Source organism: Gobio gobio (assembly GCF_949357685.1).
Source record: "Gobio gobio genome assembly, chromosome: 13".
Taxonomy (NCBI): domain Eukaryota; kingdom Metazoa; phylum Chordata; class Actinopteri; order Cypriniformes; family Gobionidae; genus Gobio; species Gobio gobio.
Genome location: NC_137106.1, coordinates 13,103,459 through 13,124,023, shown reverse-complemented (window position 1 = coordinate 13,124,023; position 20,565 = coordinate 13,103,459). Strand labels below are relative to the sequence as shown.

The following is a 20,565-nucleotide window of genomic DNA, read 5'->3' as shown; positions in this document are numbered from 1 at the left end:
GAAGACTAAGTGGCTTGAAGACAAACCATACATCGTCGCGATTGAGTGTTTATTAGTCGTCAAATGTATGTTTCGCGATCTCAGGAAGCTTTTATTATGGACTTCATCAATATGTCTCCTCATCTGCACACTTTTGAACAAAAAGCCCTGAGGGATGTTGATTTGTCGCGAGTCTTCGTGAGGAGAATAGAGGAGTTTTTTTATGAATGAGATCAGCCGAGGCTCATATTACAATCAAACGGTACAGACGCGGTTTTCATATTCATAACTCCTGACACATATTAACAAATTACTGTCAATATAAGACTTTGATGGGCGTTCCGTTTCCGAAAATATCTGCACAGACTATACCAATCACAACTGACTGGGTCATCGGACCAATCACCGCAGATTAGCGTCACGTAAAGGCGGGGTTTTGAAAAGTGAATCACTAAAGGAATCATTTGAGAATCGCTGTCAAAACAGGTAAAAATAAATGCATATTATAAGAAAACTAAAGTCTTTTTTGTCATTGCATGCATGCAAAACTGTTGTTGGGGACTTCTAAAACAATATTTGGAACATTTTAAATGCCATGATAGGTGCTCTTTAACTAATTTTCCTTACATGCTCATTAATGAAATTATATTTTATTTAATAACAATTGTTTGAAAAGTTAATGCACTGTAAAAAGTGAATGTCATTTCATTTCAATAAAAGACGCGATGCTTGATTTGGTTTACATTTGCTTGTTGCCCTCGCTTGCACCCTCTTGCGGGCATAGGAGACAATACAGTACTTTTTCCCCCTATTGCCTTTAGTATTCGAATATAATTCAAATTTTGATAATATTTAAGAAAGAATTTAGAATTTAGCTTTTCAGCCATTTTGACATTTACATCAACCACCCCTTTAAATGAATTTGAATTTGAAGCAGTTTGAATGATTTATTCAATGACTCATTAAGACACTGACGTGCTGACTCCTACTGAATATGGCATAAAAGATGATATACCTTATTAAATGCATGTATCATCTTTTATACCATATTCTTAAAATTTAAACAATAAATTCAGTTAGAATTGTAAGACACTATAGGGCTGTTACCAATCAAATGAAACCAGGATCAACAAAAGCCATATCTGCACTGCCGATGACACTGCATCTGTCACTTCTGTGAACAAACTAATTCACAAGGTATGAGCATAAAAAACACACGCCCCCTTTTATCGTGGAATGGGAATCCAACCCATGACCTTGGAGTTGCTATCATCATATCCATTAAGATGCAAAACTTTCCTAAACTTTATTGCTAAAATTCAGCCACATTCACAAATATGCACAATTGCTTGTCTATCTGTAAATGCTGATTGTAGACAGAGAGCAAAAGTATCCAGATGGGTAATTTGATCCTGCTGGATGTGGTTTTCCTAATGTACTTGTTTGGACAAAGGCAGCTATTAATAACAACCTGGGTTCACAAAGCATTGAGGAATAAGCTTTCTAAAATTGAACATGGTGCACTCTTACAGTTTTTTAAAAATAAATTAAGTAGGTATTTTATAGCAAGGCTACAGAATATGCTGTGCAGAATATGCAGTGTAAAATATGAGGTGGGCATGGCTTGTTAACAAGATGCAAATGAGTGCTATGGGTGTGGTTTATACCAGCATGCAGCCAGATCTGGGCGAGGGTCATCCAAGGGTGGAGGGGTCCCTGTTTTGGAGTGCTGCTCTGGAGGGAGGATGCCACCTCAGACAGCGCCTGTTCCACCCGTGACGCTGCTATGGAGGTGGCGTGGACGGAACCTGCAGTGGAAATACGGACAGTCAGCGATGACATGTACAATGGAGCGTCTCTACATATATGGCCAGCCCATATATGCCATTAATCCACAACACACCAGCCTTTAGGGGTCATCTAGTATTTTGTTTATTTTCACATGAAGGCCAAAAAGCAGGTGATCATAACTAAACGCTGTTCTCAGCAGTGTTGTTATTGTTAACTAAAACTAAAAATTGTTAATATTAGATGAAATACAAAAAAAAAAAACTGTTGCCTTGACAACTGAAATAAAATATGTTTAAGTTGAAGTACTAAAATGACTAAAACTAATATAAAATGTAAAAATAAATTAAAGCAAAAATAAATAAATAAAAATGACAAGCACATTACAAAATTACTACAACTTTAACTATATTTAAAAAAATATATAGCTGCAAGCTGCAATTATCGGGGCCAAGCACAAAGAACACGATAAGTCATGCCAACATAGCTGGGAGCATCAGACCAACTGCAACAATGAGCAATTAAAGACATTTAGATGATTTAGGCAAAAAATCTAATACAGTCACTGGTAATTTGATTTAATGGTTGATAATTTTTGATGAATAGGTGGCGCTCTGACCAAATTGATGGGTTGCAGTCAGAGTGAGGTGACAATGACACATGCAAAGTTTGGTGTCAATATGCCAAAGCAATGCAGAGATACAGCCTCAGAGTAATTTTGGCATCATGCCTCAAATTTGTTGCTGCGATATACAAAAACAAGTTCGCCTATCGACACGAAATCCATAACTTTTTGTCGGCATGGTCTGAAGATGATCTGACTAGAATTTGGTGAAAATCGGACAAACGTCTAGGAGGAGTTTGAAATAATTTTTTTTTAAAAAGAACATCAAAATGGCAGACAGGAAGTTTGGCTGTAATGGTTTCATTACGATAGGCTAATGTACTCAAAAGTTAATCACATTTTTGGAAAAATCCAAATATAAATTATAATTGTTGACCACAAGGTGGCGCTGCCCCAAAAGCTTTTTGAGTACTTTTATGGTCAAGGGCATGGATACGCCAATGCGTTCGTAAAATATAGTATTTTACAACAAAATTGCCAAAATGACTGATATCTTTCAGCTTGGCATGCTGCATTGAATCTAAACAGCCCACAGTTTTGTGATCTTTGGCCAAATTGTTTAGAAGTTATAAGCAAAAAGAGACGTTTTTATATCTCCTGACCACTAGGTGGCACAGCGCCGAAAGGTCATGGTTGTCATAACACACCAAGTTTGATTAGAATTCGCTAAAGCGTGGCAGATATATAGCTTCACGTCCATTTTGGCGCACTCTTTGTCAAATTCGTTTGTCCGTTATTCTAGAACAGTTCGACGAATCAACTTGAATTTCAATACTTTTGTCAGCATGGTCTGAAGATGATCTCGTTACATTTTTGTGAAAATCAGAGCAACGGCCTAGGAGGTGTTTGGAAAAGTATTTTTTTCCCCAGAAAAATTCAAAATGGCGGAAAAATATAGTCCTTACGGTTCAAAAGTTATTACCATAAATGTGAATGAAAGTTTGGACAGTTGGTGGCGCTACAGGGATTGAGTTAGAGACAGTTCAGACTGTCCTCTATCTGTGTGCCAAATTTCATAACTTTCCCACAAGTGCTTATATGGGCTTCCATTGACTTCCTCAACAGAAGAAGAAGAACAACAAACGGAAGAATAATAATAAGAATGCCAAGGATTACAATAGGTGCCTACGCACCTTTGGTGCTTGGCCCCCAGCTAATTTATCAAAATATTAATAAATACTATAAGTGTGTAAAATAATAGTAAAATAACACAGGTTCTTCTTATACATTTAACACACAAGAGTTTGGGTTTAAAAATATCTTGATTCCAATGGGATACATATGAAGAGGATCATCTTTAACAGGGATTTTCAATTCTAATGTTCATTCTAAAAAAATTACGACAAATGAACACCAGTCATCTAGACATGTCAGAGGGTCTTTAGGAAACACAAGGGTAAAGAAACAGCAAAGATTCAGAGATCCAACACTATGGACTCAACTCTCAGGGTTCCAAAAGGTGGACAACAATTTTACAAACACATTTAAGGCCCGTTCACACCAAGAACGATAACTATACCGTTAACTATATTAGGGTCCATACCAATGCGTGACTGATTGGCTCTCAATGTTTTCATCATTCATCATGTAAACAATTGTTTTGAAAGTGATTCCAAAAATATCGTATTGTTATAGTTGGGGTGTGGGCACGGCTATTCTTTTAAATTTAGAACTATTTGTAAAACTATATATTTATCATTATCGTGAGCTACAGGCTTTCCTGTAGCTCAAATAGTAGAGCGTGGCGCTAGCAACGCCAAGGTCATGGGTTCGATTCTCAGGGAAAGCAAGAACTGACAAAATGTAAAATGTGTACCTTGAATGCAATGTAAGTCGCTTTGGATAAAAGCGTCTGCCAAATGCATAAATATGAATGTAAATGTATCGTTATAGTCCTTGGTGTGAACGGGCCTTTAGACACACACACCTTAAAACGCGTACAAACAGCATAAGATTATCAATAGTAAACAATAAAGCACATTTGCTGATACTTTCCACAAATTTACTAAACCCTGCATTTTAAAATTACAAATTTTAACTTGAATTCCATACAAATTTAACACTAGAACAAAAGATCAAAGCAAATGAGGTTGTTTTCCTGTCGGCTCAGCTTAAATACGAGTGCCTTCAATTAAATGGATAGTTCACCCAAAATGACATTTCGATCATCCTTTACCATCATTTTCAATTTGCAGATCTGATCAAATGATCAGACTGAAAAAAACAATCCACCCACAAAACAAATATTCATAATATTCAGTGAATACCAACTCAATTTATAGGTCTTTTCCTCACATATAGGTATCATAAGGAATCAGAAGAATTAAAGGGGTCATGAACTGAGAAATCAAATTTTCCTTGAGATTTTGACATACAGGTCATCATACTATAAGAATATCCTGTAACTTTCAGAAATGAAAACTTCCTTGTTAGTCTAAAAATAGCTTTCATTGTAACCAAGCCAAGATAATGACTCCTAGACAATGAGCCTATAGATAGGTGAAAGACCGCCTCTGCAGAAGAAAATCAACGCCTACTTCATCGTCGCAACTTTGGCCACGCCTACTGGTGTGTTAGTGAGATGACGAGGCGAGAAGAGCAATACAGGAGGGACTACAAATAACGTTACCTTCCAAAGGATCCTAATGCAATGTGAATGTCTCAGTTGAGCATTATTTATTTTTATTCTGTACATTTCACTGTGGATTCTTTGGTAAATCAGTAGAAATTTTGGTGCAGGCTTTGCAAACAGACTTTTACGATATGGACTCGACAACATTTAAGTAACCGTGTTAATTCTAATGCCTGATCTGTGATCAGTGATTTCTGATATGTAATGATTCATGTACAGTCAGGTGTTTTTTGTCTATGTGTCAGTAAATCAAACCAGGGACTAAACGTTCAACTTCACATTGTTTCTCTCAGTAGGATGAAAATCTGGTATTTAAACTGTGATTAAATTATATACAGAAAGCGATCAAAGAACCCTCCCTTTACGCTGGAGCTGTTAATCAGACAGCGTGAGTTTGGGTGCTTTCACAACTGCCTTTTTAGTTCGGTTGAATCGTACTAGAGTTCGTTTTCCCCTTTGGTGCGGTTCGTTTGGTCAGGTGTGAAAGCAGCAATCGCACTTGGGTGCGCACCAAAAGCGGACCAAACAAGCGTACCGAGACCTCCTTGAAGAGATGTTCTCGGTACGCTTTCATACGAACTCTGGAGCAGTTCGTTTGTGGTGAGAACGTGATCCGACCTCGAACAGACCCAACAGCAAAAAGTACTGATCATTTTTGGACTAAACCAGCTGCCGTAGTCAGCTGCGCTGTGCATTATGTGATGAGGATGTGTTTGTTGACAGTTTGCACTTTAGCATGGCAGCTCGCGGACAAAGTTGGAGTAGTGAGGAGGTGCGGAGCCTCATAGAAATTTGGTCTGATGACCATATTAGGTCCCAACTTTCAAAAACTCACAAGAATGGCGCGATCTTCTCTTGAAGTGACAAGCGATGCACACTCGCTGTTTGCAGTGCATTAGAACGTTGTTTTCAAGCCGCATCCGCGCTTAATTATAGAAATGTGTTGTTTGCATAATGTGGTGTATACAAACAATGTAATAGATTATGGCCAGGGACAAAACCAGCCTGCGCAGTGCAGTTCAGGAAATACGCAATGGCCAATGAGCGATGTGGATGTTGTCATGTGACTGTATTTTGGTTCGTTTCAACTGGTTCGGACCAAAGCAATCCGTGTGATGTGAAAAGGAACCAAAAAAGCAGAAAAATGCTACAATGTATTATTGTTTGCCCTTGGTTCAGACCAAATTAACCGAACTAGAGATGTGAAAGCACCCTTTATCAGACTCGCCCCAAAACTCCCGTAATCAACGAATCTCTAATTTACATTGTGTTTGCACTGTTAGTTATGATGAAAGCATCTGTTAGTGGGCAGAAATCGAGTTGAATGAGATCACTGTATTCATGCGCTCAACATGTCTATGATCGGCTAATGCTCATCACTGCAACCTTTCATTCCACAATCCAAAAATAATGCCATATAGCTAAATATAATGCTATAATCAACACTTTTCACGGTTAGTTAACCTTGAGAGCTGTAATAGTTAAAACGTGCCAAAGGTCTTCGAGAGAATTCCGCATGCAATACTAGCTATTTCATATGCAAAGATGTCAGCAAATCACAGCAGTGGGCGTTTACACTGAAGTCTCACAGCAGACACTGACCTTCAAACAGAGCATTCAAATCAAAGGGCTAAAATCAGGGCAGGAAAAATCCCATTTATTTCTTAATTATGACAATTTTTGGTGTAAAATTCATTATAAGTGCACCAAAGGAAACATTATAAAACAATGCAGTTCAAGACCCCTTTAAAAATACAGTCCATAAGTCAGTCATATAGATCCCTTTAAAGTACCCATCCATTTGGGTTTGTAAATGAACTTTCAGTTCTGGGTGAACTATTCCTTTAACTGATTTACCAATAAATTCCAGATTTGGCCTCAGCTCCTTTTCAATTTGCCAGATTCCAGGAGATGAACTGAAGACACCACATCAGTTTCCTGAACTGGGTGAACCGAAATGAAATTGCCCCCTGCAGTTCAGCGATCACAGAGTCCCTATTTGTCTGGACGTGCAGTGCCCAGCAGAGCTGTGGTCTGGGCATCAGTGTGGTCATTAAAGTCCCTGTCGGGGTTCAGAGGAACATATTAAGAATCCTCAAGAGACTCTATGAGTCATAGGCTGGACTTTATCGACCAGACCAGCAGGACATAAAACACATTCATACTGAAATCGATCCCAGTACATCTCAGTTTCTTTCTCTTTAGAAATGAGCCTGTTGAGTCAAAACCATAGTTGCTGCTCCTGTGTTTAGCATTTCTATAGCGACCGGGGAAAAAGCCATGGATCACTGGACCAAACACTGAGAATCTGACCTCATCTGTACTGAGTTTGAAAGGCTTCCAGGGGATCTCTTCATGAATGTCCTATACCACCAGCCATAAAAAAACCCTCAAAAGAATGAACCAATTTAAACTGTGAAATAGGACATTTAATACATGAGCAAACGATCATTAATGGCTGTCCTAGGTTGTACTTGTACACAAACAATCTCTTGTTAAATTAAAAATTGTCACGTTTCTTACTCTCATGTTGTTCCAAACCTTTATGACCGCTGTTGATTTAAAAGGAGTGTAAAGATATGTATAATGTTACAAAATATTTATTCGACGGGGAAAAGTGAAGTCAATTAGAAGCACTCACTTCCTGATGGCTGAGCGTACTGCGCAGCCTCAGACTGAGCTTGACGACGTAGATGTGACGTGAGCAACCAGTCTGACAGTTGTAAGTCTTGTAGTAGTTGTGCAAAGTGAAATCTGAATCACGTTGTTGAAATATTTTGTCCCGTTGCTTTTGGCTCTCTATGGGCTTCTCCCCATGCTTCTCCCTTGACTTTATCTGACTTTATGCCTCCACGTCCCCCCGATTGCCTCATAGACAGTAAAAGATTGCCTGCGAGCTTCTCCTCCTGTCTATACGGTCATTTCTCTACAATGCGACAGAGAGTCGCGTGGTTATGACGCAATCGTTAGCCTATTTTTACAAAAATGGCTTCTATGGGGCGATAGTGTAAGATACAAGGTAATGGAGCCTTTTATACACGGTCGTGTTTCTTTAGAAATAAACAGTGGTCAAATGGAGTCTTTAAACACCTCAGATGTAAAGTTATTCGCTGTCAAAGTGACGCCAAAATGAATGGGAGTCAATGGGATGCTAACAGCAGGTGATGGCTTGGTTAGCAATGGCTGCCCCTATGGAAGGTACGCTTTCCGGGTGCTGGATTACCCCCTTGGTGAATTTGTGATGACGTGTGACCAGTAGAAAATAGATGCGTCACGGCATGACCTCTTGGCTTAATTAAAAGAACAATATTTTTGCAGTAAAGTCGAGTAGATAGTATATATTTTTTTGTTATATGTTGAATTCATGTTTTTAAAAAGACACTTCAGATAGTGATGTCATATCACGACCGTTGCAGTGTCCAAAGAAATTTCGTAAGCTCAGTCCAGTGTCACTGCGGCATTACGGTGCATCACGTGTGTCAGGACATTCATAGACAGTGCATTCTCTTTTGTCGTCGCACTTGAATGGTTTAAAAGCATTTGCATGAATAAGAGAGCGATCATATAATGTAACACTAGCCAATTGCATTAAATATTTTGAATGTGTTAAACTGGAAAAAAATCAACTGCACGCGTTAATGTTGACAATACTATTTAATATATATTACATAAGAAAACCATTATTTTCCAATTTAATAATTAAAAAGTGAAATATACTACTTTTAATCAAGCTGTTTTATCCTTTTGGAACTTAACAGCATCTGTCCCCATTCATTTTTTTACTGAATAGAAGTGCAGCTTGGACATTCTCCTAAACTACTAATTTCATACAGGTTAGAACAACATGAATAAATTATTCCAAATGAACTATCCCTTCAAGTCTCTACTTAAAATGATCCTCATACTTGACTGAAGTAGGGGAGGCTGTCGATAGGTCCAAGAGCTGCCGTCACTCTGTAGGGCTGAAGTTGATGACTGACAAGAACTTTCTAGATAAACAGTCAGCAACTTCACATCTCTTTTAAGCACATGCGTGTGCGCACACACAAACTCAAACAGACACCCATGATGCATCAGACCAGGCTGCAGAAAGAGCGTGACCATGGAGCCACATGCTAAGAGTGAGAAAGCATCATTACACACATTTAAAAAGCAGAAGTGTTTTTAAAGAGACAGTACTTTCTTCACCAGAACCTACTGTAAATTACAGCAAGTCTACATTTGTTTGTAATGCAACCCCCCTTTTTGTATTCCTAGAAGCTTACGATAACTTGTACACAGCATATGTCATCAACTTTTTTGTTGCAAATAGGCACATTCAAATTCATAATTACTGGCAAGTTAGAATACTTTTACCCTATGAATTTATTTCTATTAAACACAGGGCACATTTCCCCCCCCATTAAATTCACCTACAAAGTCAACTTCTTAATTCCGAATATTTTCAATTTTCTCCAGCAATTTGCAATCAATTTGTCAAGTCCCTAAAATCAATTAATTCCATTTATGTGGGACAGTATACCTATATTAGATTTTTACAGGCTACGATTCTTTCCGGATATTGTGTCCATCGCATTTGGCTCTAAATGAGCACCTCTCAGCACGACCATGACACCAGTGCTCCCGTCCTCTTAAACGTTTCATCGCTCTGTTAACAGAGCCAGGAGTTTAGAAACAGCTGCTAAATATGAGACACTAGAGGAAATTAGAGCTCGTAATCTACGGTCCAGAGACCTGGGTGTTATTCCATCAGATACTGCACACACACTTTATATCAAATGTCCCTAAGGACAAATCATCAACATATAAATAATAACTGTTAAAATAATTAGAGGATCAGTAAAAGTCGCTCTAAATGTGGTCGACTTCACTCAGGTTTCAAATAAAATGAAACAATAATCTTAAACTGGGATTAAACTGTGGACTATCAAAAGGAATTAATATAGCTTAAGTCCAATTTTGGATTAATGGTTAAAAAAATTTGAACACATTTCAGACAAGGTCAATGCTCTCCTGAAACACCAAATCTATTTAGAATACTTTATGAATTTTTAAAATCACAAAACTGTAGTTTCATATTACATTGAAAGTTTTGCTTCAAAACAAACTAAACTGAAAAACAAATAGTGTCAATGTTGGACAGCTTTTATAGGGATTTTGTGATAAGAGACAAGCAGTGTGTACATTTACTCGTACGCTAACGTTCAAAAGTTTGGGGTCAGTCCGATTTTTAATGAATATTATACTTTTATTCATCAAAGATGCATCAAGTTGATCAAAAGTGATGTTTAAGACATTTATAATATTAACATTATTATTAAACACAATATTAATATTAAATCGCATCCAAAATAAAAGTTTGTGTTTACATAATATATGTGTATGTATAATTATGATGTATATTTAAATACACACATATACATGTATACATTTAAACACAAACCTTCATTTTGGATGCGATTAATCACAATTAATGGACAGCACTTAATTGACAGCACTATATATATATATATATATATATATATATATATATATATATATATATATATATATATATATATATATATATATATATATATATATATATATATGCAAGATTAAAGTGTCATTCATCTCAGTAGCATAAATGCAGCACAAGTTTCAAAGTGATACTTAATAATACTTGCCATACCATTAAAAATGATAACAACTATAGTAATTATATATATATATATAAAAAGTATAATTAAACTAAGTTGTACCCATAAGTGTTTGGCTTTAAGCAGCAGTATGTGTTAAACCCTGTTTGAAAAGCCTGGAGGAACACAACTGTCTCTTTAATTATTAAGAACTGAGGCCAAAGAGTGCTTTTATGTCTCTCTCCAGCACACAGAGGCCTGGGACACAAAACGCCAGGAGAGGACACACAATAAGAGGGCAAAACAAAAGGTAAAACGCAACGCGCCCATTGAACACATTATGCCGGAGTGTGTTGGAATCTTTTAACAGACAGGTGACAGGTGGTGGGTGCACTCTGCCAAGGGGGAGAAGGCCAGCGAGGCAAAAAAGCAGGTGAGTGTTTTAAAAGTGTGTGTGGAGGTAGAGCAGTAACAGCAAGAGCTACTTACAAACCCCAAAAAATGAGTCAAAACCATGAAAGAAAGCATCTGGAAGGTTGCCTTGGAAACCAAAAAGAACAACAAAAAGGGGGCAATTACTCATAAAAATTTGGAACAAAAACAACAACAACAAACACAACAACAGAAAGTTTACAGAAACCTGCATCTCATTTCGTAGGCTGCGTCCTCCAGAGGTCACATTTGAAGGCTGCATACAACATTAAGGATGTGTTGTTTAAGAAAACTAACCATAAAACTGACTGTTATTCCTTAAGAAAAGTAACCATAAAACTGACTGTTATCCTCGTGAGGTGTAAAATACTGTAATTTCTTTCTTACTTTGAAATCTAACGGCTACTTTTCTTAAACGAGACCGCCTCGATGGCGTATGCAGCCTTCAAATGCGACCTCTGGAGGACGCAGCCTTCAAAATGAGACGCAGATACAGAGAAGTATAATAGAAAAAAAAGAAACTGATTCTGTCTGACTTTCTATATACCACAAACCAAAGTGTCATGAGTCCTGAGCAGGTAATGGCCCTGTATCTGTGATTCACACGCTCTGTGGACATGAACTGGCAGGTGCGTGACACTGTGTGTGAGTTAATGCAATGATTTCGATGCACAAACACTGCACAGCGAGGATAGTTGTAGCAGATCACATGCACAGCATTACAGAAGACAGACAGAGAGAAATAAAGTTTACACCTGGTATTAATATTGGTCTCGGTTGCTCTGATCATATGTGGACAGTGCTAAATTTAGGCCTAAATGGAGTGCAAAACCAAAAGGTTATTCATCCTGCACACTGCGTCTTGGACAACAGTGAAGGACTGCCTACACACCTGTCAGTTATCTGTTGGGCTACAACATTTAAACTTTGCCGGTTGCCTTTAACTGCTTAAAATTGGTTATTTTATAGTGAAAGGATTAGTTCACTTCAAAATGGAAATGTCCTGATAATTTAATCACCCCCATCTCATCCAAGATGTTCATGTCTTTCTTTCTTCAGTCGAAAAGAAATGTAAGTTTTTTTGAGGAAAACATTCAAGGATTTTTCTCCATATAATGGACTTCAATGGCAACCAACAGGTTGAAGGTCCAAATCAATGCCGTTTCAAAGCACTTCGAAGGGCTTCAGAGGCTCTGCACGATCCCAGCTGAGGAATAGGGTCTTATCTAGCGAAACCAGCGGTCATTTTCTTAATAATAAAAAAAAACATTTATCTACTTTTCAACCTCAAATGCATGACTTCGGTGTTCTGCTTTTGCACGACGTATGATGCCATCACGTTGGAAAGGTCACACTCGTGACGTAGGTGGAAGTACCGACCCAGTGTTAAAGGATTAGTTCACCCCAAAATGAAAATTTCCTGATAATTTACTCACCCCCCATCTCATCCACGATGTTCATGTCTTTCTTTCTTCAGTCGAAAAGAAACTAAGTATTTTGAAGAAAACATTCCAGGGTTTTTCATCATATAATAGTTTTCAGTTGCCAACAAAATGCTGAAGGTCCAAATCAATGCCGTTTCAAAGCACTTCGATGGGCTCCAGAGGCTCTGCGTGATCCCAGATGAGGATTAGGGTCTTATCTAGCGAAACCATCGGTCATTAAAAAAAACACACTACATTTTCAACTTCAAAATTAGGGATATATCGTTGTTGTTTTTTTAGCTAAAGGGCGTTTGTATTATTCTTCATACGAGCGCATTGTCAACACGGGGGCGGGACTTCTGCCTACGTCTAATGTGACCGTTCTGATGTAATTACGTCATCCTTAGCTCCTCGCAGAGCTGCACAAAATGAACAATTTAGGTTAAAAGTATTCATTTTATTTTATTTTTTTAAAATGACCAATGGTTTCGCTAGATAAGACCCTATTCCTCATCTGGGATCACGCAGAGCCTTTGGAGCCCATCGAAGCCCTTTGCAACTGCATTGATTTGGACCTTCAGCATTTTGGTTGCAACTGAAAACTATTATATGATGAAAAAACCCTGGAACGTGCAAAGACTAGATCAAACCGCCCTTTACAAAAATAAAGGTAAAACAATGATGTTGGACCATTTTAAAGTTGGAGGAGAACATGAGATGACATACGCCATGAAGCAGAGTACAGAAGTCACACATTTGAGGTTAAAAAAGTATGTAAATGATTCTTTTTCTTTTTTTTTTTTTTAAATGAGTGATGGTTTCGCTAGATAAGACCCTATTCCTCAGCTGGGATCGTGCAGAGCCTCTGAAGCCCTTCGAAGTGCTTTGAAACGGCATTGATTTGGACCTTCAACCTGTTGGTTGCCATTGAAGTCCATTATATGGAGAAAAATCCTGGAATGTTTTCCTCAAAAAACTTACATTTCTTTTCGATTGAAGAAAGAAAGACATGAACATCTTGGATGAGATGGGGGTGAGTAAATTATCAGGACATTTCCATTTTGAAGTGAACTAATCCTTTCACTATAAAATAACCAATTTTAAGCAGTTAAAGGCAACCGGCAAAGTTTAAATGTTGTAGCCCAACAGATAACTGACAGGTGAGTAGGCAGTTCTTCACTGTTGTCCAAGACGCAGTGTGCAGGATGAATAACCTTTTGGTTTTGCACTCCATTTAGGCCTAAATTCAGCACTGTCCACATTTTTTGACTAATCGTTTAAGTCCACTGTTTATTCTTCTAATTTAATAGACTTTTCAGGACAAATAATATTTTCAGCATATCAATTTGTGTGAAAAGTTGCACGAAGTACATTTGGAAGCAACAGTTGACAATTTTTTTTGTCCGTTTTTTGAAAGTGTCTTATGCTCTCCAAGGCAATATTTATTGGATCAAAAATACTGTAAAAACATAAATATTGTGAAATATTATTAGAATTTCAAATAGATGTTTTCTATTTTATTACGTTTTTTTAAATGTAATTTAGTCCTGTGATCGAAGCTGAATTTTCAGCATCATTACTCCAGTCTTCAGTGTCACATGATCCTTCAGGAATCATTCTAATATGCTGATTCGGTGCTAAGAAACATTTATTATTTTTACCAATGTTGAAATATTTTTGTGCTGCTTTAATATTTTTGTGGAAACGATACTAATCTTTTTTTCAGGATTCCTTAAAAAAAACATTTATTTGAAAAAGAGAAATCTTTTGTAACATTATAAATGTTGTTACTGTCACTTTTGATCAATTTAATGTGTCCTTGCAGAATAAAAGTATTAATTCATAGTTGGTAACACTTTGGTTTAGGGTCCAATTCTCACTATTGACTAGTTGCTTATTAACATGCATATTACTAGGATATTGACTGTTTATTAGTACTATAAAGCACATATTAATGCATTATTCTGCATGACCATATTATACATCCCTTAATCCTACCCAATACCTAAACTTATCAACTACCTTACTAACTATCAATAAGCAGTAGGCCTGTCACGATAACTACTTTTTGTTTCGCGATATATCGTCCCAGAAATAATTGCGATAAATGATATTATTGTAATTTTAAGACTATTTTATGCCACTGAATATTTAATCCTAATATAACAGCATAATAATGCAAGTAGACCTACACACTTTCAAATGACAACCTTTTAATTCTTTAGATCATGGAAATTAAGGGTAAAAAATATATGATCCTAAATAAAAAAATAAAAAATTGAATGAATAGTAAATAAACATTTTCCCTTGTGAAACGGCTTTAACACTCGTCATTCTGCGTTGACATTTATATGTGCAATATATTGATTATTGCGACAGGCCTAATAAGCAGTGATTAGGAGTTTATTGAGGCAAAGGTCTTAAGTTAATAGTGAGAATTGGACCCTTATCTAAAGTGTGACCACAAAATTTTACTGACCCCACTAAGTTGTAGAGTATTCCACGATAAAACCAAAGACCCTCCCATCAAAATCTTGTCACAAAATACCAGATGTAAACAGCAATCTGTCTCGCCTGACCGGATTACTCAAAACAGATGGTTTATATAAAACGTATACAGGGCCAAAGGAGGAAAGCATCTTGGATGAAGAGAAAGGTGAAAAAACGGCAGTATGAGTGAGTTTGAGTAACATAGGAAATCTGATGTACTCTCTCTCTCTCTCTGATGATACAAGTGTGGATATGATCCCAGATCTTAAACGGCTAGCTGATAGCAAGTGTCACTGCTTCTCTGTCTTTCGGTTCCCCAGGAGCCAGTGGAGATTAAGAGCTTAGTGTCAGCCTCATGGGCCACTGGATCCCTGAACCCACACCATCACATCATCCTGCCAGTGACATTTCGAGTCTTATAACAGCCCTGTACTCAATGAATGTCTTTTTACAGCTGATACAAGCCATAACTGGACACACCATAACAATAGGCTACATCTAACTCCTCTGCAGATCTTGAAACAATAGTACTTATTCACATAATAGCATTTTCTTTTTCTACTTGCCATCAGTGCACTGTACTTTCAACAAGAAACATTTTTTAAACACAGCCTTAAAATTGCTTCTTGGAATGGTTCAAATCATATTACAATTCCATTAGTGCCTGATGGTTTTTAGAGACTGGAATCTTCAAAACGAGGCCTTCAAAAGGCAAACTCTGCTTCAATACCAATTCAAACTGCAGCAGCAAACAAGCCACCAAACACACTTAACCAAATCCCAAATGAATTGGGATGGTGGGTGGGGCTGTTCAGGCAGAGCAGTGCAGTTAGTGGCAGGGGATTGGCTAGTGAGAGGAGACTCATGCCAGGCTTTGGCTGAAAAACACACACAAGGTGCACAGTGAATTACTGGCTGAGGAGAAGCGTCGGTAGGGGGCGTGGTCACAGAAAGCATGGCTGCTGCGCCTCTGAGTGGATTCAATCTTGGGTGGAGGTGGAGAATAGAAGGATGGAAAAATAGGAGATACAGGTTCTGACCCCGAGAGGGAGGAAGAGGCATGAGAGGCTGGGAATAAATATAAGAAAATGAAAATGCGATATAAAATAAACAAAAACTAAGAATACAGAAGGAAAAAGACATTAGATATTTAGGGCTGTCATAGGGAAGCGTTAATTCAACATGCATCTTAACAACATTAAACATAATCAAAATGAATTACAATGTTTAATTGTTTGACAGCCCTAAAATAAATGGAAAAGGTTAAAAGAATAATAAAACCAAACAAAAATTAATAACCAGTACTGAACAGCTGGAGCAGGAAGCTCAGATTGTAAAGTAAAATGGGTAACTGCTGAATCACGGAGACTAGATGACATGTTTACTGTCTGCATACACAGCAGAGAAACCCTCCGCCATCACTGCTGTGCAAACGCAGCAAATAAACACCTGCACTCATCTCAGCCCTCTTTATCTAATTACTCTACTCGCTGCACAAGATACTGGGAACAAAATTTCATGCGAAAGTTGGAGTCAAAGCATTATTCATACAGTGCGTTTTCATAGAAAAACAAAATATAAGTCCTTCAATATGACCCATCTACAAGGATTACAGCTATAGAAATTCAAAAAGTTAAAATGTACATTACAGTGAGAGAGAGAGATACATTTGAGAGACAGAGAGAGAGAGAGAGAGATGCAAGAAATACAGTTAAAATGACAGCAAAGCTAATGTCGGTTGTCATGGTTATGCAAACTCACCATTAAAGTTGCCACAATAATTATAGAGATATAGATGTAGGGACATTAATGTGTGTGTGTGTGTGTGTGTGTGTGTGTGTGTGTGTGTGTGTGTGTGTGTGTGTGTGTGTGTGTGTGTGTGTGTGTGTGTGTGTGTGTGTGTGTGTGTGTGTGTGTGTGTGTGCTCACCTGTCTCTGCATCACTAAAGTCAGGTAGTGTCATGGCGTTCAGCTGGCGACGGTCAGCAACAGCTCTGTCTAACAGACTGCTCCCCCTCCCAGAATCACTACACACACAGAAGATAAGAAGAGGTAATTAAGACATTAAAATTAGAGATTCAGTCAAGCACGTGATCCTAGCACATCAATACACACAGAATGATGAAACCCTCAGAAATTTCACTCATGGCACACTGCTATAGCACAGACAACCACAATGGTCCTGCAACACTGTTCATCTGAAAAGGAGCGTCGAAATAAGAGAATAAATAGAGAAAATCATAAGAAAATGCGAGCTTGAGTAGACTTGGCGCCGGGATGCTAGGGTGTTAAGGGTGGTTATTAGGACAATACCAGGTGGTTGCCTGTGTGCTCTGAATGGCTGAAAGGGAATTGCTAAGTGGTTGCATATTGGTCCAATTTAAAAGTGCCCAAACTCAAGTCATGATGATGATGATAATATGATCCCAAGATATGAGATCATATGGGAATGTAAGTATTAGGGCTGCACGATATGCAATACCGTTTTAAATAATGCGATATTCAATATGCAATACGATGTTGCATTAAGTGTGTAAAATCAATTACAATTTTTTTTTTTTTATATTTAAAAACTGAAAATGATATAATCATGTACAGTGATCAGGCATAACATTATGACAGAATATTCCAAATATTGTGTTGGTCCCCCTTTTGCAGCCAAAACAGCCCTGACCCATTGAGGCATGGACTCCACTAGACCACTGAAGGTGTGCTGTGGTATCTGGCACCAAGATGTTAGTTTAAGTCCTGTAAGTTGTGAGGTGGGGTCTCCATGGATCGGTTACGAGGATCGAATTTGTAGGTCAAGTCAACACCTCAAACTCGTTGTTGTGCTACTCAAACCATTCCTGAACCATTTTTACTTTGTGGCAGGGTGCATTATCCTGCTGAAAGAGGCCACAGCCACGTTTCCATGAAAGGGTGTACACAGTCTGCAACAATGCTCAGGTAGGTGGTACGTGTCAAAGTAACATCCACATGGATGGCAGGACCCAAGGTTTCCCAGCAGAACATTGCCCAAAGCATCACACTGCCTCCGCCGGCTTGCCTTCTTCCCAGAGTGCATCCTGGTGCCATGTGTTCCCCAGGTAAGCAACGCACACGCACCCGGCCATCCACGTGATGTAAAAGAAAACATGATTCATCAGACCAGGCCATCTTCTTCCATTCCTCCATGGTCCAGTTCTGATGCTCACGTGCCCACTGTTGGCGCTTTCGGCGGTGGACAGGGGTCAGCATGGGCACCCTGACTGGTCTGCGGCTATGCAGCCCCATATGCAACAAACTGTGACGCACTGTGTATTCTGACACCTTTCCATCAGAACCAGCTACAGTAGCTCGTCTGTTTGATTGGACCACAGCGTCCAGCCTTCGCTCCCCATGTGCATAAATGAGCCTTGGCCACCCATTACTCTGTCGCCGGTTCACCGCTGTTCCTTCCTTGGACCGCTTTTGAGAGATACTGACCACTGCAGACCGGGAACACCCCACAAGAGCTACAGTTTTGGAGATGCTAAATGACTGGGTCAAAGCATCCCAATTTGGCCCTTGTCAAACTCGCTCAAATCCTTACACTTGCCCATTTTTCCTGCTTCTAAACGCATCAACTTTGAGGACAAAATGTTCACTTGCTGCCTAATATATCCCACCCACTAACAGGTGCCGTGATGAATGAGATGTTTTCCGTAAGTAAGTAGCCGATTAAAATCATTCAGATATCTCATGCCGTTGTGATATGCACATTTTCATTTGCGATATTTCGATATATCGTGTATCCCCGGTAAGTATAATAAAATTTCACCCATTTCATTAACCAAGTAAAAACAAACATACAAAACCCTAGATCTAATTTAACAAGATTTATAGAAAAAAAAACAAAACAAAACATATAATAGGTCCCCATAAGACACTAACATATCTTGTATATCCTATATATACATTGGACATTGAAGTACGTTTAGGTTTTAGTCGTGTTTGTTTGTTTGTCGTTATATAAATGGTTACATAAATTATTAGTGTTTTTAAAGATTAACTTAAGTGAGAGTTAGATGATGGCAATCTAAATGAAGAAAAGGAGAATGCAAAATTAAATAACCAACAGCTGTACAATACAAACAATATTTTGTGCACCCCAACTATCTTCTATGTGGAAATAAAGTTATCTACTTCTATGGGAGACAAACATTTCCAGGCAAATATATTCAATAACATATTTCAATTAATTCTGACAAGGAGCTCAAATCATGCAAAAAAAAAAAAAAGAGAGATATATATTCTAGTAAACAAAAAGGTAAACTGAACAGTGGGGCTTATATTCCAACACCTTAATATGCGGTCACATTTACTGATATTAGGCAAATGTTTTCTAAATCCAGTCAATAGGAATCCACATGATCAGGGATTCTGCAACAGGTTCAAGTTGGTTATGCAAATTCACTGTGTTGACCAAAAGAAAACTGTTTGGTTTGGAAGTGACTTCCATGTGAGCCGTGCTTCATACGTTGCTACACTACTCACAACAATTTTTTGCCTTGACAAATTTGACCAAAATTTCAGTACATCATCTCGTCCTCCTCCTCATCATACGGTCTCTGTAGGGCGCCCAACAACCTTTGATGGAGAAGCAACTGTTTGGTGTTTGAGGATGAGTCTGAATATCTATTAGCTTTGAGGAATATGTGTGGACGAGCTCAAGTGGTCCTGACACAGTGGCGCTACCCAGGGTTTGGAGGGAGGGACTCTGAATATGTGGCAGTGGCAGAGTCTGGTTACAGTGTCCAGACACTAATTGGTCTCTGGTGGATTGTCATCAGGTACGGAGTTCAGGACAGTTTGACAGGAAGAGCTGGAGTGTTCTGAAAGCGGGGGGTTGGGATTTCGGCCATTAGAACGAGAGCGAGCGAGAGAAAGCAGGACTGAACAATAGTATGCAGCACTGGTACGAGCTGTGCTTTTATTTATTTTTAATGAAGGTGTGGTTAGCTCCTCACAGTCAGAGAGACATGCTGTGCTGTCTTATGTGTGATGGTGAGTGCCGACACTTGAGCTTCTAGCATCCATGTGTCAACAGCTGGAGAGAGAAAGAGAGAGATAGTGTGTGTGTTTACCTGGGGTTGGTGAGGTTGTAACATGATTTCCAAATCTGCAGCATGCGTTTGCAGGAGAGTAACGCCTCTTCTGGGCCTCGACACAACGTCTCCAACTTCACTTTTGTGAATAAAAGACTACAGAGACAAATAAAAAAAAGTTTATTAAACACTTTCAGATGGAAGGAGAGTGAAGATAAACAGAGAAGAGCTGAGTTTGTTGAACACAGATAAAGATGAATCAGTGTAAATCTCCTCTGAAAGCCCTATTAAATGCAAAACTTTAATCAGGGTCAAAATGATTCTGCCTTTTCAGCTGGGATAACTTAAAAAAAAAAAAAAAAAGATACAATAGTGAACTAAGAAACAAGGAAAAATGAATACGGTGTTCAACTGTACGTTGCGTTTTTGTGGTATATTGTGTGTTGTTTTGTATATTGTGAATGTATGAAGTATTGTGTTGCATATTGTGTTATGTATTTGTTAGGGA

At 38.3% G+C, this 20,565-nt stretch overlaps 1 protein-coding gene across 5 annotated transcripts in view; it reads right to left on the bottom strand.

Moving 5' to 3' along the window:
• The window catches only part of ttc7b (tetratricopeptide repeat domain 7B), a 64,017-nt gene that overhangs the window by 8,694 nt on the left and 34,758 nt on the right, over positions 1-20,565 (bottom strand). For 2 of the 5 annotated variants that reach the window (XM_079833490.1, XM_079833491.1), the window contains exons 16-18: positions 20,097-20,213; positions 16,918-17,015; positions 1,647-1,787 (exon numbers count right to left, since the gene is read on the bottom strand). In XM_079833490.1, coding sequence (XP_079689616.1) covers positions 1,647-1,787; positions 16,918-17,015; positions 20,097-20,213 — 356 coding nt within the window. Of the gene's footprint in view, positions 1-1,646; positions 1,788-11,131; positions 11,183-15,900; positions 16,057-16,917; positions 17,016-20,096; positions 20,214-20,565 lie in introns of all 5 variants that reach the window. The other 3 variants (XM_079833487.1, XM_079833488.1, XM_079833489.1) reach the window with 3 other exon arrangements.